The sequence below is a fragment of the Epargyreus clarus genome, unplaced genomic scaffold (assembly GCF_041222505.1).
Source record: "Epargyreus clarus isolate Ecla_fem2 unplaced genomic scaffold, WU_Ecla_fem_2.2 ptg000021l, whole genome shotgun sequence".
Classification (NCBI taxonomy): Eukaryota; Metazoa; Arthropoda; class Insecta; order Lepidoptera; family Hesperiidae; genus Epargyreus; species Epargyreus clarus.
The window spans coordinates 14923050-14948365 of NW_027332228.1; the positions used below are offsets into that span (position 1 = coordinate 14923050).

The 25316-nt window shown below is 36.2% G+C and overlaps 1 protein-coding gene across 3 annotated transcripts in view; it reads left to right on the forward strand.

The window, feature by feature from the left end:
* The window catches only part of Tet (Ten-Eleven Translocation (TET) family protein), a 152244-nt gene extending 129762 nt beyond the window's left edge, over positions 1–22482 (forward strand). For 2 of the 3 annotated variants that reach the window (XM_073085001.1, XM_073085003.1), the window contains 8 exons: positions 8719–9036; positions 12228–12297; positions 12622–15084; positions 15350–15489; positions 15799–16027; positions 16307–16585; positions 16726–16954; positions 17072–22482. In XM_073085001.1, the coding sequence (XP_072941102.1) occupies positions 8719–9036; positions 12228–12297; positions 12622–15084; positions 15350–15489; positions 15799–16027; positions 16307–16585; positions 16726–16954; positions 17072–19343 (6000 nt within the window). In that variant the 3' untranslated portion in view covers positions 19344–22482. The remainder of the gene's footprint in view (positions 1–8718; positions 9037–12227; positions 12298–12621; positions 15085–15349; positions 15490–15798; positions 16028–16306; positions 16586–16725; positions 16955–17071) is intronic. The other variant, XM_073085002.1, reaches the window with a different exon arrangement.
* The last annotated feature ends 2834 nt before the right edge of the window (positions 22483–25316 follow it).

Here is a 25316-nt window from a genome sequence, read left to right on the forward strand (position 1 = left end):
GTGTACCTATGTGCTTTAAACTTTATGTATGTGACATGCAAATTTAAATTTAAATTTACAATTTATATACACCTGCTATCGATTTTACGTAAGCGCTATGTTCTAGCCGTGTCTCCTTCGATGCTTACATGACAGAAGGAGTATACATAGCTGGCAAGCTTTTTATTTATTTTATGTAAGAAATAAAAGGGGAATAAAAACAACGATGTATCGATAATAATATATTCTGAGAAATCCATTGCGCTTCTTGCCGTCACCTTACTTAAAGTCGTATTTCGATCTCGTAGGACTGTAAGAAACATATTTTACTGACAAGTTGTAAACGCCTCCGTAGGTCATATATACTCGTAGTAAATATATTTCATTATAATAATTATCACCGTCACGTAAAAACGACAGGATCAACAATTATTGTTCTTGCGATCCCCGCATAGAAGTGGACATATGTTTAACATATGTTCTCCTCCTTTAAAACATGAGTAATAATTAATGGGTACAATTCCTATCAATAGGAATATAATATACTTAAGAGGAAGTAACTTTAGGCAGTGAAACTACTAACTACTAGTACTTCAATCCATAAAGTCCATTCCAAAAACACTTGAATAACATAATATGTACAAAATAAACCGAACGGATGCCATAACTTCATCGATAAGACCAAAGAAGATAGCATTCGACACGATACAAACTTCTATACGATTCTCCAAAGCATTACGTGCAGTTTTCCTTGAAGTTTAATTTATCGCGTCCCATTTAAGCAGGCATGGTGTTGTGGCACTGTGATTAATTGGTCGAGACGGAAGCCACTGATAACACTATCTAATTGGGACAGAGTTGCGCCTTCGGTTATATGAATCGGTTTAATCGATCAACTTGGTATTCAGGTGAAAATTTAGTGCAAGACGTTTAATTTGTTTTTTACCGTTTGTAGTCGTCGCCTAGGGAAAGCCTGCAGCCCGTATTACTTTTATTACTGTTATGTCGCTAAAGACAAATAAGGAAGTGATAGGAAAATAATGCCATTGGATTCTTCTTCACAGACATAATATTTTTTTATACTATTAGAGTAGTGGACGAACATGTAGTCCACCTGATGGTAAGTAGCTACTGCCGCCCATGGACATCTGTAATAAACCCCAGATAGGATAAGATATTTCTACCTGAAATCGACCACAGATGCGCCGCTAACCCTGAGGACTAAGCTGTAACGCCTCGGAAAAGTATGTCTCCCCTTCAAACCAGGGCACAGCAGCGCTTAACGCTGCTGTTCCGAGGCAGAACTAGGTGCGGCGGTGGAGCCGCCTGACTCGAACCACAGGCGATTCTACCACCTTCAAAATATACCCTTTGATTAGCGAAGCCGAATGTCGTCCTGTTGCTTTTACACCAACACGCACAGCAAAGCGCAGTGCAACATTTTAGTTAAATAGTAATATAGCGTGAATTTTGAATACGGCGGTTCTTATTGAGGATTTTATGATGTAATTTCGATTTAATATTTATGAGAACAGCTTCATTACAGCTACTTTGTAACAGCTTTTAAAAGTATAAAATCTGAATATTGCAAAATTATTTGCATGCAAAATATTTTATAGCACCACACGCAATATATTAAATCGAAAAAGTGTATTTAAAACTAGAAACTGCATCCTTATTAAATATAATATTTGATGTAATTTAATAGTTTTTAGAAGAGAGGTCTTCACATCGCACATCTTTGAGACCTTTTTTAAAACAGAAGTTTTAAAGTCAGTCGTGAAAATATATATCACACAAGGTTTTCACACAAGGTTTCGCGCAATGTTTTCCTTCGTCGTTATAGCAAGTTATAATTATAGACATTCCATAATTTTCGTAAAAATGATGGTTCAGAGATGTCGGATTCAAACCCCTAGACCGCAAACATCAGATGTCTAATTTAAAACAACAAACCCCTAGACTCTCACTGCTATTATACGCAGCCGATACAAAAGCTTCATTAATTTTCATCTTACCTATTCTTCGATCAATAATAAGAACTAGATACACAATCCCATACAAAAATGAACTTAAAAAGTGGCGTCAAACGTGTTTAAAAAATTCTAAGTGACAGAATCTAAAATTAATACAAAATCAACTTTATCACCATTATTTCAAGGTGTTTTTTTAAAAACTGCTTACCAAAAGCAATAAATTTTTACGACATAAGCTAGCTGTCATAAGCTACCATAAAAAATTTAACCTTATTTGAATGAAATTAAAGTCGCATTTACAAAGCAAAAAAAAAAGCCATTAAATTTTACGACCTTGGTTTGTCACTTGGACAAGGGATGAGTGGAGACGAACTGTCAGTACTTTAAACGGTTATTATAAATTATCACTTAATATTTTTATTAGGTCGAAGTAATTAATTTGAATGAAGATAATTATATTTTACCTGAATGTAAGTAATAAGATAATAATAATTTATCAATGAAACTAATATATATATGCAGTCACAAAATTTATATTATAAAATAAAAATAAATCATACAAAAAGAACAATGAAGAACACAAAAAGGATTAGTTATAGTTTAAAAAGTAAAATATAACCAAATACAAGTAATTTAATTAAAAAATCAACAAGCTGTTTACGCCGTTGTGTCCAACGAAATATATTGCCGCCGACTAAAGAAATATGTACCAAATCAACATTTATTTCAATTATTTTTTACTCTGTAGTGACATAGAAGTCTGTTGTGTATATTTTGTTAAAAATTTTGATTTTTTTTCAACACCTATCTAAGGACACTTTGGTATTTGAGACGAATATAATGACAACTTAACTGTCGAAATTCAATATCTTTGAAGATATAGATATTGAAAAAAGACTGTGAAATATTATCGTCGAAACTCAATGAATCCGAATGTAGATCTGAATAGTGAACATATAGTGGGATATGGAGCTGGAGATTTAGTACGTTATGTAGTCAAAGCTACGAAATGTGACGCATGTGTAAGTATTTTGTTAGCCCACGATAGATTGTTCTTTCACAATCTTATTGATGTGAAATATTTAGGCGGTCTGTTTTATTCATCTCTAGACGTTTTTGTGTTTGCAAAAAAACAGAAGTTACAATTAGGCTGTACCAGATGTGTCCTAAAAAGAATTTAGTTTCTATAATTTCCACCAAAGTATTATCATCATTTTTGGGTGATGATGTCTTTTCATCCAACTGCCACGACAATAATCATAGAATTATTACAATAAAGTCTATTGTCGAACGATACACTAAAATAAGATTGCATTACATAACCAAAAACGAAAAAATAAAAATCCATCGATATTATATTATTATATATCGATATTATATTATTATTCAACGCATGGGATCTCGAGGAAAGCTAAAAATATATTATATAATATTTTACTTAATAATTTAATTTTACTCATTTCCTATTTACATTTGGTATCTAAAACCTCTGCCTAACCTTTTAGGTAAACCAGGCATATATTTGATTATTATACAAAACAAATATTTTTATAAAACAAAAAAAAGAAAAAAATAATTAAAGAAAAAAATATAAAACAATAGCGTCTCCATTCAAAATAGAACAGAGTCACCATGTTACCCGAACAAATCAAGTGGGCATGCAATAGTAATAATTGTACGCTTAGTAACAGACTTTACAATTTACATGGTTTATACATTCTGTTGATAATTTCGAAAACTTAAAAATAAATTAATTACGCACGATATAGCAGTATTTATAATTGAGTGATAGCAATTACATACTTATAATAATAATACTTACCGAAAATACGATATTCCATCCTTTTTTAACGTCCTAGACGTGTGATTTTTGCAGTTTTTAAACGAGCACTGAGGCATGTTTATTCTCCGATCGTTCAAACACTACTAACCTAAAAAAGCACCCAAATGTCAAATTGGGCGCGCTTTTCGTCGCGTCATTCTGTCGTCGCTGATTGTGTATCTAGTTCCTATTAGTGATCGAAGTACCTATTGCATATCACGCGTAATGATTAAACTCCGAATCCCGCGAATCGGTGAAACATAAACCTGAATCATAGAATAAATCAATATGACTTACAGCAGCCACATATCATATCTTAAAAACAAACAATGGTGAACCGAGGCCGAAATTAATTCGTAAGTCACAGCCGGAGTTTACGGGTCTTGATTGCGAGCCAAAAAGATCAAAGTTACGCCGCCCTTGGCCGAAGCATGGCGTGTTTGGATAGCGATACGATAACACATAAATCCTATTATATATGCTGATAGCAATTATATTGATATTTTTTTTAATTTTCAAAGTAAATAATTATATAGCTGAGCAATTCAATATATTATTCAGAGTTTTTGTTCATTATAAATAATCCGTACCTATATTGCTTTCAATATATATACAATAAAAAATCCATATATTTGTTTTATTGTTTTATTCTGCTTATTAATAAACTCGATTTATAATTATTTTTTTCTCTTCTGTTAATACGGTTGCATCCATGGGATATCTGAATAAGACGATTTTTTTTTTATTTTAACACAGAAAAGTTTATTAGTTTATTTTAGTTGCAAAGCTACCGAAATTGGAAATAATCTGTTAAATATATGGACTCTCCATTACGAGGACTTTAATAGGCACTGAAAGTTTACATTATAAATTTATAAGCTTGCAACAGAGTAATTATATTTGAAAACATCTAAAAATAACAAATACAAATTGAAATACTAACACAAACCTAATATTCGTCGTTGCTTCTGTATTCAATTAAATATTCTATAAAACGAGCATGCAAATGTCCATCAATTTCCATAACGACACGTAATACCACGTTTACAACCCCTGGCTGTTTACGTGCTCGTGAATTATGTATCGCCTACCACTACTTGTAGTATAATGTAGTACACACTACACGTGTAGTTTGTTGTAGTGCAACCGGATATTGTAGGCGAATTGAAAACTATTCGTGGGCGAACTTTTGGTGTCGTGAAAAACTGTCTAAAGTTTTTAGCAACGCACGTATTGGTGATAAAATGGTTAAAATATTAACATTACATTACTTCCTCAAAAGAGTCAATTGTTGTTAATGACGTTGGCTACATTTGCATTATTAGTCTAAGCTAAGCTGGAACGCCTCTTATAAAAGTATAATTTGAAGGTGGTAGAACCCTTTGTGGTTCGACTCCGGCGGCACCACCGCCACACCTATTTCTGCCTAATAACAGCAGTGTTAGGCGCTGCTGTGTTCCGGTTTGAAGGGAGACAGACTAGTCCTCAGGGGTAGCGGCGCATCTGTGGCCGACCTCAGGTAGGAATATTTACTTCCATCTGGGGTTGATTACAGATGTCCATGGTCGGCAATAGCTATTTACCATCAAGTGGACTGTATGCTCGTCTGCTACTCCTATATTCCTAGATCCTATAAAAAAATCTCCTTAACACAACTTTCAAACAAATACGCAGTTCCTAACATTACGGTCTTTAACCGGAAGTAGTTGTCTCCGAAGTCAAACCAACTTTTCCACCACAACTGATTTATAGGCCTTATATACAATCTACCTGCATATTCATTGCGTGAGTCCCAGCCCAATATATCATAGGCTAATATAAAGACAATTAAAGTTTAAGCTAAAGGCGGTTGCACAAAGTTAAACAAAGGAGTTTACGACGGCGGCCAAGTTGCGGGACCAACAATAAGCCTTTGTTTACACTTAATGGACGCCCTTTGTCGTTGAGGCCTAAATTTTGACTTATTGTTTTGTGTCGACGTGGGTGTGCATACGGCCTTACTTTAATTTCTTATTTCGTAACTGAATATTAATTTAACATGTCGACAATGTTGGGTTGATTATCTTTTTGGAATTAATTAAGTTAATGAAAGGGTGTATTATTCATTTTTAATTCGTGATGACTGCTTTCAAATTTGTATGCAATACGATATTCTGGTTGGGTTTTATTGTATGTAAAAAAAGTTTCATTCAATTCTCATTGCATAATATTGCAATGGAAGAAAAAATATATCTTTTCAACAGATATGAAAGTTAAAAACTTTTCCAAACTTTAACGCTTATTTAATTTCATAAAAGTGCATTTTGAAACTATTCAAACGTAATACGATATTGCATTTGTAAAAACCAAAAATAAATATTATTGGCAATATCCCATATTTTTGTAAAGGCAATATTAATTTTGCCGTATTGTGTTGTGGTGCAATAGAGCGGCAAAATTTCTTCAATGCAATGAGTTTTTGCGAGTTAATGGACCGAATGTAATGCCGATGGAGATCTACTTGACGCTAACAGATTATCCCACGGGATTAGTTTATGAATACTTTCAGCAAGATATTTATTAAAAAATACAGGCGCGAGTTTGAAAGAATCATCTTTGATAAAATTCCGTGTAGGTACGTTAGGATTGATTTTATCACTTGGTCTAAAAAAAACAGAAACGCCATGACCTAAGTTCACGCTTTTCAGAACATTCTTACACGTGTGTGAAGAATACTTATCCGCATTTAATCAATCCAATATCATCATACCATACTTAAAACAAATTTCATTTACTCGTACCTCGCTACATGAGTTACAATAGTAAGTAACGCCACATTACTATTACTATTACAACGTACACAAACGTCAACCAATTGGAGATGTACCTACAGATAGGTACACGAGCTAGTAGTTCTACCAATACTACAATAATAATTTAATGACTGCGATTGAGAAATTATGATTATAATATTATTTAACAAATATTGTACCTTAATATGCACAGGCTTCTCTCTTAATATGCATCACTTACAACTATAAAACGGGAGGCGCGGTTTTTGTTCCGCATTTCGGATCCAATTCCCTTTTTCTACATATTTTTTATCCTATGTACCGTTCAGACACGCACCGGTCCGCATCGAGCTGTATAATTTAATCACTGCGCAAACTGTTAACATCTAATATTATTACAATTGTATAACCATTGTTGTTTTCGCTTCGTGTAACATAAATTGCACCTTTTGTGGATTTCTACCTAACATTCTCGTCGTCCATAATTTTGAAATACATAGTTTGTTTATATGCACTTTCGCAAAATATAGGCTTAGACAAATGTCTATAAATATATATACAAGTAAAGTTTTCACTTGTTATTTTCACTAGTTAATATGCTCTGCATGAAAAGTATAAAAGATGGTGGAACATAAATGGTTCGATGGAGAGATACCACCGCCATACCTACTTCTAATTATTCTGAAGCTGTTCGCATTTCAGTGGAAGAGTGTGGATGCTGACTGCTTTGCACATGACGTGCTTATCTTAGTCTTAAAAACAACGCATCAATCGGTTTCAGATTGAAGCCCTGTTCTAGGTGCTAGGTACTGCTATCCTATAAAAAACTCCTTTGAATTATTGTTTAGATAAGCTAAGACACAATTATTCAATAAGAACTCCACATTACAATAACACAATGCAATAAACTATAGATTCCTCATTCATATTTCTAAAACAAATCTCATCTCAAGGATAATAGAGCTCATCATTTCATAATAGCTAATAACAGCGTACGGCGGGTAATTTTCAATTTTCTATTGCCAATTTGAAATTACTTTGGGATCGTGTGGAGGTCTACGTTCGTTGGTCGGTTGTCTCGACGAATCAGGGCTTATCTTAAAGAACTGTTGAAATTATCTTATTGAAGTTAACATTGAAAATGAAATTACATCACATATTCTTATTAACATATTGAATTCTTTGGTTGATAATCTTAATGAAATTTACATGTTGAACGCGGTCGAAGGTTTTATTGGTGACTGCTAATGCCTTATTACGTGCGCTTTTGTGCTTTGAATGGTATTTTCAGTCAGTCTATTTCTTATCACTGGTGCTGTCTTAAGCTCTTTAGTAGGTTTAGAAACATGCGACCCGAGTTTGACCACTAGTCCTTGTTATTTCCACCAATCCGCGTCATACCGCGTGGTGAGATGTTTTAGGTCTCCCCAATTATTGGAGAAATTGTTGTGGAACAAAATCAATCTGGATCTACATCAAATAATCGCCGGGTTCAAAAATGTTTAACACGGTTTATTAAATAAGCTCAAAGTATATAAAAGTTTAACCAGCAAAAAAAAACGAATGGCAACCCTATGTATATATTATACAGTTATACAGAAACATCACGACCATTCATTACCAGATGTACAAGCGTACTATTCGCTGGTTTACGATACCTTTCATTACACGATGCGATAGGATAATCCTTTCCCATAAATAACGATAATAGCACTAATTACAAGCACTGTACTCGTTTTATTTAAACAATAATTTTAAGATATCTTTACGCCGTGGCCAATACGAATGCTTGTAACATGATGTTCCTCATTCGACATGGCGCTTACGGCTGGAATATTTTACGAATGCAATATTGACGCTATTAAATTTATTAACGATCACCATAAATTGATTATTAATTGAGCCAATAATTCAATTCAATACGCGTTGTGAAGATCTTGTACTATAATAAAATGTACATTAAGTACTTTAATCCTGTATTGAGACCACGTGATGAGTCCTTTTTTGCTTAACCGTTTTATGCGTTTAAGTTCTATACTTAGGTTCATAATGTCGTACATCGAACACCAAAGATCCCGTTCTTAATCCATCTTTTCCATAAAATCAAAGTTAAAATATTATATCCTTTAAGCATTCTATACATCCTAAACTCCTTTTCCTATCTTTCCAGAGTTACCGTGGGCGCAAGCCCCTCGGAGGGTCCGTGTCAGCGCCCGTGGGGCTGAGTCCCGGCTTGCCGGCCGCCGCCTCGCCCGGGCCCGCCGCACCCGCCGTGCCCTCCCCCGCCCCCGCCACCGCCCCCGCCATGAAGCAGGAGCACCCGAGCCAGCCCATGGTGAGTCAGCAAGCCTTCGCCAGAAGCGCCCCGATGGCCCAACCCGGCTACAAGACCTACGGAGAAACAGTACTGCTGGTGGGCCTGCGCCCCGCCGCCCCCACCTGGACTTTCCCCGCACCCACCATGAAACAAGAGCCAACCCAAAATATGGTGAGTATGAATTTAGTAAATTTTAGAAACTTCCCAGCTTCTTAACCCTGCTGACCTACGAGACCGTCGATACGATTTCAATGAAGCCGTATCTTTTTCGTCTTTTCTCATACCAATTTAACCCAAAAACAGATTCTAACATGTGGTGAGTAGCTCAGAAAACTTTACAAACTTCTAGACATCTGCTGTCAGACCTTAGAAGAAACAGATCAATAAGATGTCATCGTGCCTGTTCATTTTTTCACGTCACACGCTGAGCAGAGAGAAATCACGGTACGTATGGACTTAGTTTTTCCGTCAGAAAGAAGATACTCTATCATTTCTGCTTCAAGGCTTGCAAGCTGCTATTCCAATGCATCATGCATCCTATCGTGAACGAGGTAATCACACCAACAAATAGTAAGTAGGACTTCAGTTCTCCTCGCCACACCCTTCCTCCTTCCTGATTCAAACGGACCACAATAATTCTTACGACTCGCCTCGCGTTAAATAGTTCATTATGTTAGCAGTTAAATTGTTTAGAGATTTTATTTTGGTATGGAACATTTCCAATTACACTTCTGAACCGACAGTTCCATAGATTCAGACGATTAACACTACAAGAAAATAGTTGATTGCTAACACATTGATAGGCTATCAATAAAACTATGTCCAAAAGAAGCACTTCAAAGTGCATAAGCAAAAGGATAAACGAGTTATACAGAAAAGAGACTACTTGTTCATGAATGCACTATCGCTACACGACTACACGTATTAATTTCTTTCTGATCTTTTTCCTATATTTTTTTTCCATTTCACTGCACTATTACTACGATAAAAATTGAATATAATAATTAAGCTTAGGAAAAAAGCGTCGCTATTTCGCGATCGTAAATCGAATTTAACGAAAATCCCCTCGTAAATAAAGTAAGCTTCGTCTCCAAGGACTCGCTTAATTTGTTTATCTTTTCCCTGTTATGTTGTTTCGCTAAATAAAATGTCATTAAAAGCCAGTTTTGATAATTTTAATTGAGTTTATGCTGCGTAATTGTGTTTGTTTCTCTATAGGATTAATTTTGTCGAGAACAAATGATAGCAATGTTTTGTTTTCATAAAGTTAGGAATAACCAATTTTTAACGCTCTACTTTCATAAATTTGTGTACTTTATATTAAGACTAAAGTAAAGTAAATCTTGAATTCTCTGTAGGGATAACTATCTAGAGTAAAAATTAAAAATGTCATCAAATGCTAAGGATTAGTAACTAATAATTTCAAAAGTTATCTACAGTTAAATCAGAAACACGTAGAGACATTTTACCAATCATTTATTTAAAAGTTGTAAGTATATTAAGTTATATCAAATTGTACCGAGCAATTCCTCTTGAATTCGCCGTGGGTATCGATATGTCCACTAGCAACGTACGTCAACGTTAAAGTTGAAAATTTTTAATTTGCGCCGAGCGTCCAACTTGAGCAATTTCTGCGCGCAGCCGCTCGCTCGCCGAATTTATCGCTCCCAGATTGAAACGAGACATTTTATTTCGTTTTGTGCTTTGTCGATTTGTAATTTTTTCTACATGTTTTAGATATTAGCTTTTTATTAGAAACAAAATCTAATTTCTATTAGTTCAATGTAATCTACGTCACAACGTGCCAAAGAGTCATTAAATAAATTAAATAGCTATTGAATACTTGGAATGTAAAAGAAATAGTACATTACAATACGAGGACGAAAAATTTTTTTCTGACAAGTGTGAGTTTGCAGGCCGAGCCGCAGGCGAGGACTGCAATCACACGAGTCAGAAAAACATTTTTCGTCCGCGTGTTGTATAAAATTTTATATTACGGGGTCGGAAATGGGGGTTTTGCGCACGCGAAGCGTGCGTAAAACGTCCATTTACGCACGCCGTGATATAAACAATATTTTAATTATTAAATCCTATTACCCATTAAGTTTTAATTACATGTGACGGGCGCACCTTAATGAAAATCTCACCGAACTCTGAAAGGCGTTCTGTTTCACGGAGAAATTAAAATCTTGCAAAGTTTAACTGCGAGCTCCAAGTAATGTATGTATATTCAACTGATACATATAATGTTCTCATAACATGTTTGCCGGGTGCTTTAGCCCCGTTTTGCGTACTCAAGTTTTATAATTTAATAATATTCTTGCCTGCGATATTAAAAAATTCATTTCTTACCTGCGTTTTTTCGAGCCAGCCCTCGGATTTCTCGCGTCTAAGTTTATTTTTAATTACGTAAGAAGTTTAAAGCAAGCGAGGCAATGCCGACCGTAATACGTTCGTAATTTTTGTTTTCTCCCCGCCTTAAATAAGTTTGCTGAAACAGAGTGTCCGACGAGTCACCTTGAACTGAAGGTACCTGATACTCCTAAAAAGAAAATTAAACACAGATTTGGAAACTTCTACTTCGTCAGGTTTAAAGTTTTCCGTGTAGGATGAAAATACTTTTCAAGTTCATGCTTTAATGCTCTTGAGTGTTTTATTTTTAAGGTGTTTGTTGTACAAAAACAAACCAGGTATTAACAATTATAGTCAATACTATCGTGTTATAAAATTAGTAATTGACGTTAGTAATAATCTAAAATTTTGAATAAAAACTGTTCGATTGAATCTGGCGTCTAAGTCTAAAAACTACGTTTGATGGAATCAGACACGTTCGCATTCGTCCCCAATGCCTGAAATTACTTTAATAACACAATTTAACATAAATACAAGGTTTACCGACCTCGATTACGTTAGGGCAGTTCACACGGACGCCGTAGAAGTAAACAATGGCCGAGGTCTAGTCGCGACCTCGGCCGCGATACACTGATCATGTGTGATGCATAAACACATGTATCACTTAACACTAAGCTCGTTAAATTTGTGACACGAAATGGGCACTTATTATTTTATTGTCAAAATACGACGTAATGAATTTACGGTTCAAATGTTGACATGTGGTCTTCATATTTTTGTCTGAACCCTGCAATTTAATTGGGTATGATATTAATAAAAGTTCTTCAAATACGGTTAGTGCCTGGGAAAATTTAGTGTAGGGAAGTGTCACTTCAGAAATGGGATATTAGTACAAAACTGGTAGGAACACGCGATAAACGAATAAGTTGCTTGCAGGTTGTCAGCTCTACAATTCCTAAGGTATATTGACGACAATTGATTGTAATTTTGTAACAAATTTGATTTTACAGGCACCGATGCCCTTCTACGCTGGAGATCCCAACAGATTCCCGGCAACATGGCAGCCGGATCCATCACAAGGCAAGTATCGATCGACTAATTTAGATGTTATTCAAAAAGATTAAATTTCGCAACTCGCATGAGAATTAAAAAATTACATCCTAACGAGGACGCATACTTCACCGAAATTTATAATGAACTCTGTCAGGGATTAGCGTCGCGTCACTGCTTTAATTAGCAATGTTTTAATTTAAGAATTTGGCAGTCACAAAATGTAAAATTATTTCTGATAAGAACAAGTTTGTAACAACCGTCATTAGCTGTTTTGCATGTTAGCATTATTTAATAACCGTAATAATAATTTTTCACGTTTATCAAATTTCTTAACTATGATTATTTCCACAGGGTGGCAAAACCAGTTCATCCAACAGCTACCGACGCAAACAGGCCAGACTACGCTAGACTACCAGGGCAATACACCTTATGCGACGTCACCTCATTATCAAGCCAATGCTACATACACCGTCCAGAACGTAGCCACCACTTTCGATGCCACCAATAACACCTACTATCAAACTGGTATACAAGCCGTGCCTGCCCAGAGACCACCATCGAATCGCGGGGCTTATACCCCAGTGCCATCACCGAGGGCGCCGCACTATACCACTGACTATCAGCAGCAGTACGGACAACAAGCGCCCACGACTGGCGTGACCACGGGCACCGATTCGCGGCCAGCTTCTGCTGCCTCATATCAAAGCTCTGGTCAAACATCCGGAGCACCTGTCTACACAGTCAGCCAACAGAATTATGAACGCTCAGAGTATACCTCAGAACACTCGGAGGAATACAACAGTGGTGAAAATGGGTCAGGAGATACGAACAATGACGGGGAGAGACAGGAACAGAATACACCGAATGGACAGCATTCGGGAAACGCCGAGCCTGGATACCTGCAGGGGAGCAACGGTCCGCGAGCTTCACTAGATTGTAACGGGTATCCGGGCGCCTACTCAAGCGGACAGTATAGGGAAAACAATCAAACGCAAAATCAAAACGACTGGCAACAGCGCCAGTGGCAACACAACCAAAGAATTCAAAACCAACAAATTCAAAATCAACAACAACTACAAAATCAACAGCAAATCAATCAAATGCAAAATCAACAACAGCAAATTCAGAACCAACAACAACAAATTCAAAGCCAGCAGCAGCAGCAGCTACAAAACCAACAACATCAGATACAAAATCAGATGCAGAACCATCAAAATCAACAAATGCAAAATCAAATGCAACAACAAAGACAAGAGGAATCTGAACAGCAAATATTTTCGCAATCGGACAGGGTGAATTTGAACTCGAGGTTGAAAACGATGATATTAAATAAACAAAACCATACGCGGGAGGGAACTAACACACCGCCAGACAAAGGCGATCCTGGCGAGGGGCCGCCCAGGGGATTGGACGATAGAAAGGGTCCGGCCAGTGATGACAGGAACACCACCGGTCATTTTTTATCGTATAGCCACCATCTCCGAGATAATTACCGCATAGGCGAACAGGGTTACCCTGTCGCTGGTAATTATTCACAAAACACCCAAACCTACGGTGCGGGTGAACTCGGAGGTGGTGGCCACCAAGTATGGGAGGGGGGGACGGAAGTCTCGAGAAATTATGATAAACACAATTCGTCTAAGAACGTATCCAAAACTCCTCAAAAATTGCCCTCTTACGCAGACATGAGAGGACAATATGGTACTTATCCAAGCGTACCATATGAAATGCAAAAATATGCAGAAGTTTATAGTAGTGATAGTTTTAGTTATAATCAACAAGATAGTAAAGACTTTCAATCAAAAATGCTTATCGGACCAGTATCGGAGATGAATCAACAAAACTGCGCTACGGCGCTTGATACGAACGCACAAAAAAGAGCTTATGATAGAGAAGTCTATGATGCTAAATTTAGACCGCCGGCACTTTTAATACCCAAATTAGAAGTGCCAGATAATTATCAATATCAAAAGGATGATAAAATGAAAACTGAGCCTCAAAGAGTGATGAACCACACGTATCAAAATGATATACAGATAAATAATTCTTATAGGGAATATCCAAATGGTGCAATTCCTAGACCACCACAAAATACCGTCCTGCCACCAATTTCTACGATTAAACAAGAAAATTTTGGTCCAAAGATGCAAAATTATTCCAGTTTTCAAAACTATCCCTTTGATCGACGGCAGGAGTCAACAGAGATTTATTCACAAATTCCACGATCCCAAGAAGGCATTGGTTTTCAAAAGTACAATCGTAATTTTGATGCTAGAGCAAATAAAGAACCAGATATTCGATATGATTCGGAAAGAACTGCACCAACAGAACCAAAGTTGCCTTACTATATAGAGCAAATAAAATCGGAACATTCGCCACCAGGTCACAAAATTTACAAAAACATAAACTACGGTCCTCCAAGACATGAGCCGTACAAGTTTTCTGGTGACGGAGGACCGGTTGCTATCCGAAATGAAGTAGGATATTCCTGTTGTCGTCAAGGCTCGACAAAAAAGCCTCCACCAGAACATTTAAGAGATGGTGCGTGTCCAGGTCTACAAACTAAAGATGAAATACTCGAAGATGATTCAGATTCGACGGACAAAACTGATCCTAAAAATCAATCAAAACCTGGAACTCCAGTTTTAGATCTTTTAAACAAAAATCCAAAAGAGAATAAATTCAATTATTCTAAGGAATATCTGGAAAACCTGGAGAAATTAAGAAATAACTCAAGAACAGAGGTCCCTGACTGCAACTGTTTCCCAGCTGATAAAAATCCTCCTGAACCTGGCAGTTATTATACTCATTTGGGTGAGATTCCTTTTTAAATTTAAACTTTATCTACAAAGTTATTTAAACTTGATGAGCCGAGATGGACAGTTATTAAACTTACTATATTCATTAAGTAACATTCTTAATTGACTAAGATTAATAGACTTCTTTTAATTAATATTTAATATCTATTGATAACGAAGATACTGAAACTCAAAGCCACATTAAAAAGTCAACACAGTCAATATGATATTAAATGCTAAAAATAGAATACTTACTAAATTGTAATTACTTATGGTTACAGGCGCAGCATCAACGTTGTTAGAACTTCGAAAAGATCTGGAAACTCGAACAGGACTATCCGGAAAAGAGCTACGGATCGAGAAAATCTGCTACACGGGCAAAGAAGGAAAATCCGCTCAAGGATGTCCGATGGCTAAGTGGGTGAGTGTATGGATCCCAAAGCTTAGTATCCATTTCATTTAATTTTCAAGATTTTGGTCGATTAACCGTTAGAACATACGGGCTACCAAAAAATAAACTGTCACTATCGCCCGTAGTGAATTACAACATCGAAGAATCAAATAATGCATTCCAGACTGTGAGGTACTCTAGGAATTCCAGGAAAAACTTCAAAAGAATTTTGTCATAATATAGAATTCGACCAAACGAAGAATAAAAAAATATGAGTTTAACTTTCAATGTACAGAACAATACTTGTTAAAATTAACTACTTTTAATTTCAAATTACAGGTCATAAGACGCGCAAATTATACAGAAAAGGTACTGGTGGTTGTTAAATTCCGCAACGGTCACAAATGCGCCACATCCTGGATCGTGGTGTGTTTGGTCGCGTGGGAGGGCATCCCGCAGTCGGAGGCGGACCTGGACTACACGCTGCTGTCCCACAAACTCAACAGATACGGCCTACCCACGACTCGGCGATGTGCCACCAACGAGAACAGAACTTGCGCTTGTCAAGGTACGTATAACTTATGTTAAGTAAAACAACTTAATGCAGATGTTTCTGACTTCCACCATTGAAAACCTGTCTCTCTCTCTCTCTCTCTCTCTCTCTCTCTCTCTAAGTGAACGTACACCGTCCTAACCAAAAGACAGTAGCGCAAAATTGCTATAAAACTTTCATAGTTTTGGTGTGATTAAACCGTCGTAGAATTACTAGAAACAGTATTGAACATTTTTTCCGCATTTCCGGATATATTAATATAGGTAGCTAAGTATTGTTTTCTGGTATTTTCAGGTCTAGATCCAGAGACGTGCGGCGCTTCCTACAGTTTCGGCTGCTCTTGGTCCATGTACTACAATGGATGCAAATACGCCCGTTCGAAAACCGTCCGCAAGTTCCGACTTTCGGTCAAAACTGAAGAGAGCGAAATTGAAGAGCGCATGAACGTCCTGGCGACCTTACTGAGCCCACTCTACATGAACCTAGCACCAAAATCTTTTGAAAACCAATGTCAGTTTGAGAAAGAAGCTTCTGACTGCCGACTTGGCTTCAAGCCAGGGCGGCCTTTCTCAGGTAAAATATTCATAATTTATTTATTAAATCCAAATTACTCTTAGTTTTTACAGTACTTAGTAACATTTTAATAGGTTTTACGGCGTTTAATTATATTTAAATGTTCAAATCGTTTAATTATGTTATTTCTGATATTCCAGGTGTAACAGCTTGCATTGATTTCTGTGCGCATGCCCACCGAGACCTCCACAACATGAACAACGGTTGCACTGCCGTGGTTACTCTGGCTAAACATCGCAATCTCTCCAAACCAGCTGAAGAACAACTACATGTACTGCCGCTGTACGTGCTGGATACCACTGATGAATTTGGATCCAAAGAAGGCCAGGAGGAGAAGATAAACAACGGGGCATTAGAAGTTCTGGAAAAGTGAGTGGTGATGTACAACGTTTTAATGTTATATTCAGTTGTTTGCATTATCATAGCAAAGTTTATTTAAACGTCATTAACATTTAAACTATAACACAATTTTAACATTCATTTCAGATATCCTATGGAAGTTCGAGTTCGCTCAGTACCATTACAACCTTGTAGGCGGCATGGCAAGAAGCGAAAAGAAGAGGATAACAATTCGGAGTCCAGCAATAATTCTGCTAATGCTTCACAACAAAGTCCCAATAATCAGAAAAAAACACAGTGCAACACCCCAGCACCGAGAACCCCTAATCCCAGCGATAACAGGAACAACGCCAGTCCGAGAAGTCAAAGCAGCGCATCTCCTCGAGCTACTACTCCAGCGGCGCTAAACCAATCTAATCCTTCAGCTTTTTCTAATAATACGCATTACAACTCCGCGTTCGTAAATCCAAATATGCATAACCCTAACTCGGGTCTTATCAACACTAATTTAAGCAACCCAGCCTTGCTTGATATGGCTTCTATGATTGACAATTTCACAGAAGCCCAACTGCAAAGTAATCAGATTTCTAGTACTGTATTAGATTCACCTTATAATCCATACGATCAGAGTTATAATATGCATCACCAAAATACGCTATATAATCCTAATCACGCCACGTCAATGGTAGAGGGAAGTCCTCAAAATTCTAATCCCAATCAATTACCAAGCTTCGCATCGGGATTACAAAAGAGAGATCCACAGTTCGGCAACCCCGATCCCGTTCAATTAAATACATCACAAAGCCAGTGGCCTGATTTTGCAAATAATGGGATGTTTAATAATGTAGTTAAAGAAGACCCTGATTCTACAACAGCACATCTTAATGTGCCTCCAAATAATTATAGTCCAGATTCTAACAGAAGCGAACCGAATTCAGAACAAATACCACAAAAGGTTTCCTCAGAAACAGGCAAACAAAATGTAGCTGGGGAAATAACTCACAAAATGCCTGAGTTTGATATGCCTAATTCACCCAGATTGACTGAAATCTCACAAAAATCACAAAGTACACCCGCATCCCCAGCTCCATCACAAGTACCTGAATTGAAATCGCCTAACAATGATGGACTAAATTCTACAGAAGTTCGAAAAAGTGTTTGGAAATCGCCAGATTCCAAAAATTGGGATCCATCTAAATCTAAAGATCAAACAACTGATAATGAGAATGCGTTATTTAGAGTGCCAAAAGCAAGACCGCCATCACGCTCTCAACATATGAGTACTCCTGAGGGTATTGAAAATTCTACATTTTTAAAGCCCTATCCACCTTCTGATAGACCTCAACTAACCCAAGGATACGAACATAGAAGTCCATACGATAACAGAATGAACCCTGCTGTACCACATACAGCAGCACAGCAAACTAACTATACAATTAGCCACGATGAGGTAAACAATCAAAATGTGGCCTTACCAAATAAACCCGTACATGAATTTTCGGGTAACAATTTTCACCCAGTCAACCAAAACAACTATGGAAATCAGGCCACTTTACAGGGATATGCCAATTATCCACAGGTACCTAATACTTATCCTTTTTCACCAAATCCATATGGTCACTTCAATCCTTATGAAAACACATACAATGACTATAACAGTCTTGCATATTATAACGCCGAAAAATACAAAAGAGAAGAGTTGATACGAAATTCTCATTGTTATAATTCATACGGATATCAATATAATCCGAATTTTGCTCCGAACTTTTATCAGAATCCAAGTCCGAATTGGTGTCAGTCTTCACCTAATTGGTGTTTATATCCACCACCATTTTCCATCCCTTATCCACCAGAGCCGCCTAAAGCAGATCCTATCGGTGAAGTCACTGATGTAACCGACAATTTAGACTGCTTTAAAGATAGTCAAATGGGTGGAGTAGCAATAGCGTTAGGTCATGGTAGTGTCCTCTTCGAATGTGCAAAACACGAAATGCATTCCACAACATCTGTCAAAAGTCCAAATAGAGTTAATCCAACTAGAATTTCTTTAGTGTTTTATCAGCACAGAAATTTGAATCGTCCGAAACATGGTCTAGACGAATGGGAAGAGAAAATGCGATTGAAAAAATTGGGATTAAATCCATCTACTCCTGGACCCAATTCAAACTCTGTGTCACCGGCGTCCACACCCGGCCCAGAACATCGCCAAACTCCAACTGCAGAGAAATGGAAAACTGCAGAAGATGCAATCCCAGGAGGTTACAGTTCTCTATCGGCACTCGTGGAAGCTACTAACGCTGCTAAAAAAAGTGGACAAATTATGTTAAGAACTGATACCCAGACCACAATGTCCTGGACGACTCTCTTCCCGATGCATCCTTGCACTGTGACGGGACCTTACCAAGAATCGGGTACCTGACACAAGCCTAGCCCTGCGGGGCAATGTTCTTCCAAACGACGGAGTGAAGTCCCTTCCGTAGCTATGTAAGGTGTAAGTTGCCTTTCTATCTAGGTCTTGTAATATCGAGTAGTGCGGTATTAAGTATACTTTTTAAAACCGTTTTGTAGTTCCTGGATTTATAGAAGAATAAAATAAAGCTCTCGATTTTTCGACTGGTCCGGAGTTCCGATGAAATATCTTTATGCATTTACATTGGAATTGAATACCGTTTTTAACGATGTATTTTTCAAGGTGAACCGAGTGAGTTATTAATCAAAGATGTAATTTAAGTTTTAATTTTTAATAGTGTTTATCGCATTTCAGCTAGTCTTATGTTACTACGTTAGTGTCGATCGTATCGTCTAAGTGACCGTGTCGTGTAGTTTTGTATATTCTTGTCTATTTAGTTCGCCAACGCCGGCGTCCACTCACTCCGATGTGAAATAGGACGTTAGCGTATACTTTGTCTGCATATTTTGTCGGTATTTTCTAATTAAGCGCATAATGGAGGTGTTATGCGGCGCAATGATCTCATATACTACTAACCTACGTATATTCGTTATTCAGAGCAAAAGTACAAAACATCAGATAACGAGCCGCGGAGAGACGGACGCGTTCGACGATCGTGTTTATTGATATTTTTGTACCTTTGTCTGTGTATTAGTTGTTTTATTTTATTGTAATTTTTATTACCATTCCTCAGCCTTTCCGTTTGTTTGTTTTGGCATTTTATTAATATAATGAAAACAATGAAATCGTGGCGAGACACGCTATCTTGTATTTTACCACAGACATAATTGAGTGCTTTTCTATTAGGTTAAGATGTGTGTATTTTTAACTTTTTAGAATATTTAACTTATTTATATTGTATTACGTGAATCATTATTATCGAATCATTTTCTTTGTAATAATTTAGCGTTACGGTAGATATTAATATTTAATATATTTGCTTTATGACTTGACATTAAATTATTGGCAGTTGTTTTGTGTATGTTCTAGAGCCTTCTTTACGTTCAACTCGAGTGCCTGTGTCTGGCTCTACCAGAATCACTATCGTAATGACTAAAACTGTTTCTGATTTTAAGAATGTGACCTTATTTATATTAAGTGTGTGTTTATAATGAAATCATTATTCTTATTTAGCGACGATGAAATTTTATAAAAAAAAACGTTCATACAATAAAGATGATTAAAATAAAATACATACGATAATAAGATAGAATATTTGCAAAAAATTCAGGCGCTTGAAAAGATTATAAAGTAGGCATATTATTGAAAATGAGAACATACTGATGAATAGTTATTAATATATAATTAGGCTAAGAAAAAAAGTTTGTTTTAAAGATTAAACTATTGATATAGTTTATATTTTTTACGTGTACGTATTTATTGAATGGTAAATTTATTGGGACGAACGTGAAATTATTTATAGGTAGAAGTTTTGGAGAACAAAACTTATAAAAACTAAGCAATAATAGACACCGGGGTCTATGTACATTGTAATGTAGGAGTGAAAAAAATAATAATATTAAAATTAATAACGAATGGTGCGATATGTCGTCGATCTTATGGAGTTGCTTGTCGTTTGAGCTCTTACCGATTATTGCCTAAATTATTATTCTGATATTATTTTGTGTACGTCATCGGTATTGCCCTAAGAATTCTTGCCATGTTTGTGTAGCCGACTGTCGTGTGACCTCATCTATTGTCAATACATTTTGTAAGAAGACATATCAAAAGCAATCACAGTATTAATCACATAAGGTTATGTTAAATAATTGTATCCAAAGTACTTCACCGTAATAAGAGATCGAAGATTGAATTATTCTGTGCGGGCAATATTTGTATTGAGCAAATGTGACTTGAACTGAATTTTAGAAATTAAGGAAAAATCACGACTATCTATTCTGGAATTCAGTTGCATTTGTTAAGTAATTAAGTGTACCATGAAGCTGCATTGTAACAATCATTGAATTGAAACCATTTAGAATTTGGAATTGAAGTAATTTTGCAAAATGTCCGTTGATTATCATAATGAATTTTATACCGATTTTGTACACATTTACGATTTAGAAATATGAATTTCGCAGAAAATTAATTATGAAATTGAATCGGATTGTTTGAATGCAGTTTTATAGATAGTAAGGAGTAAAATAAATTGTTCAGTAGTGTCCTTGCATCAGTGTATCAATTAGGCCACTAGAACCTGTGATAATTCATTGTCTCACGAGTGCTTGACTGCTTGTCTTTCTTCAGTGTGATTGGACTGTCGCCGGCACAGTTATGACGTGTGGTGTACATTTTACGGGCAGATCTTCTTTTTACAGTTTTTGTAAAGAGAAAAAAATAAATTGAGTGAAATTTGTAATTTACAATGATCGGTTATTTTTCTCACTTTTGGTAAATCTAATTTTTTAATGTACAAGATCAACAAAAAATTTCAAATTGGGCGATGAAAGAGCCCGCGACAGACAATAAATCACTAGTTTTCGATAAAAAATGTGTTACTTTCAAATTAATTCGAATTAATTTCGAAATTATGGCATAATTTAAATGGAGCACAATGATTATTTTGGATAAATGTTCTGTAAACTTTAGACTTGAGAAATACTCGTATTAGTATGGAATTCGTTTTTTTTGGCAATGCTGTTATTGCAACGAGCATAAGAGTGTAAGCTTAATCGCCATTTTGGATGCGGTAATATCAGGGTAGTTTTATGCATGTCTATTCATACATTCAAATGTAACTGACGACGAATTATTCGAAAATCAAAAAATCAATACGCAATGCCCACAATATGAAGACTGCCTGTAGGTATTTAGGAGTCAGTTTTAATTGGTATTTATCTTATTGACTTCGTTTTAAAAATTGTGAACTATGAAACCAAAAACGACCAGTATTTTTAACATTGTAACCAAAAATGTTTTTGTTTGTGGCCGGTTGTGTGGGTTTGCCGATTCGAGGTGTACGGTGTCGCGGGTTCGAACCCGCTCGCTGCGTTTCAGTTACGACGAAACTATTGTGTAACAATATTTTATTGTCTTCTGCCAAAACAAAAGAATGTGTCATGTAAATAGAACTACCATTATTTATTAATATAATAATTTAAAAAAGACATCAGGTTGTTTCTTTTTAACACAAGTTTTATGCCCTTCCTTTATTTCCACTTTTTAATTACATTTTAGTTAATACTATACATAAGAACACTGGCGGACTACGAGGAGCGGCAGGTAACCGCAAAGGAAAAGGTTATAACAAATAAAAAATCAAAATAGAGCAAGAGACCCTTTATTTATTTCGAAAAACAATACAAAAATATACAAAAGAAATAATTGAGTATAATTATCTAAGACTTACATGCTAGCTTATATTACAAAGATTATACAGTACGTTGTATATAAAATATACATTTATATAAAATTTGAATAGCAATCTCAATATAAGGTACATCAGCTGCTAAAAATATATGAGCACGAATGCAAAATGTAAACAAAGGTGCAACGAAAGTACTTCATATAATATGGTAACTTTTCATTTGTAGATACAATAAATTGATTATACATTACTTGACACTAAACTATAATATTTTTAAGTACTAACTAAAGCTTCTCTGGTGAAATAGGTTTATTCAAATTTGGATCACTTATAAAAAATCATGCATTAACTGATGAATAATGATTGCATACAAGTTCATACAACAGACTCAATATTTTCTTGCGACGTTTCCAGTAAAACTTCAATCAATACGATGTTAAAATGTGCCAAGTCAGGTACCAGGGTAATATATCAACGAAGGAGGTCATTCTACAAAACTTTATTATCTATTCATATTATTGACAAACAACATTAATTTTTAAGATCGTAACTTAATTAAATGAAGGTAGATTTTTTATTTTAACTTGGAAGTATTGAAAAATTGCTCACGAAGCTGGCAATAAGTGATTGTTTCCGAAAACCGCCACACGCACAGATAGTTTTGCTTAATATATACATTTCATTTCTTTTCATTTGGCGGTAAACATCGCATCAACATTCGCGGACACGAAATGAATTTATAAATTGTTTCCAACAATGTTATTTACTTAAAAAAAACATGTGATAACAAGTAACGAAAAAAACACGTAAATAAACATTTTAGTTTGTAATCTAGCATACAAATAATTCATCATGAACCTGCGCTGAACTGAAGGCGTGAAAATTAAAAGTTGAAAAATTAGAATTTTACCGTTCTCAAGGTATCTACCATAAAGTTTGGTAATTATGCAGTTTGGTTACTTTTGCGAAAATCAATGCAATAATTTTTTTTTAGCATGTGTGGCTTCAATTAGTCACCATTGATGATATTCCGTCGGGGGAGACTAACATTTCCTATTGAATTGGTTAGGTTAGGATGGAACATATAAGACAATATAAAACTAAGCTCGCAGGGCGCGGGAGCGCCCTGCGAGCGGGTGGGTTCAATCCAGACCTTACCTTTATTCATGATCACGTTTATACAATTTTATATTATATTAATATAGACTTTTGTATGTCATCACTAAAAAGGGTGAAAAAAAGGTAATTATGCAATGTTAGTCTCCCCCGACGGAATATCATCAATGGTGACTAATTGAAGCCACACATGCTAAAATAGTACATTACAATACGAGGACGAAAAATTTTTTTCTGACAAGTGTGAGTTTGCAGGCCGAGCCGCAGGCGAGGACTGCAATCACACGAGTCAGAAAAACATTTTTCGTCCGCGTGTTGTATAAAATTTTATATTACGGGGTCGGAAATGGGGGTTTTGCGCACGCGAAGCGTGCGTAAAACGTCAATTTACGCACGCCGTGATATAAAAAATATTATTGCATTGATTTTCGCAAAAGTAACCAAACTGCATAATTACCTAAAGTTTTTTTAAGCGTCTGAGGTCAATTGTCGATAATGTATTTATTTTTAATTGTATTTTTTAAAGAAGTATAACTTCTTACACACACGCTTTTATGAAGTACTAACTAAAGCTTCTGTGCTGAAAAGGGCATTTTCAAATATGAATCACATAATAATTCTATACAACAGACATTATTATTAAATTCTTTATTTTTATATTTTTGCACTTACTTCCCTTTTTTATTGGATGAGTAAGAGCTATGCCCACTTGTAAACAAGTGATAAACCTTAAATTAATGGAATGATTCTAAATTCGTTGAGTTACACTACTAACACTGAAGTTTTATGAATGAGAATAGACGCGTTTGGTAGTAACAAATGGAAAAATAGTTCAGTTACTGAATTAACACTATAAATCCTGGGGAAATCGGCGATGGCTTTTGTGAATAGTAATTGTTGCGTGAGGCAGGGGTCTTTGGAAAGTATGAAGTATGAAGTGATGATATGATGGTGGTGATCATGGTGGCTATGATAGGTATAGGTATCGTATCTGTATCAGGGTTAACGAATGGTTTAAGGTTGTTATTATGTGGGTGTGTTTGTGTGAATATCGAGGAGGTATAGCGATGTAGATGATTATGATGTGTGTTGGTAGCTGTGAGAGTATCCGTGTTGTGTATCAAGGATAATTATAGTGTTTTAATGATGAGGGCTATGTGGGAGGGTGTGTCAGATGATAAATTCATGTGTGTCATTCATTACCTGGTTGTAACAGGTGTGTATAAGGGATACAAGGCAGTAATGTTATCGTGGTGCTGTGTGCTATGTACCAGGGCCGCATAACCGCGAGGTAGCGGGTTGCGTCAGGGGTGCATGGCGGCGATGGTAGTAGGTAGATAGTAGGTAGTAAGACAGTAATCATGGTGTATGGTGGTGTGTGCGGTGTACCAAGGCGGCACGAGGCTTGGCGGGCGCGTCAGGGGTACATGTCGACGATGGTAGTAGGTAGATAGTAGGTAGTAAGGCAGTAATCATGGTGTGTGGTGGTGTGTGCGGTGTACCAGGGCCGCATGACCCCG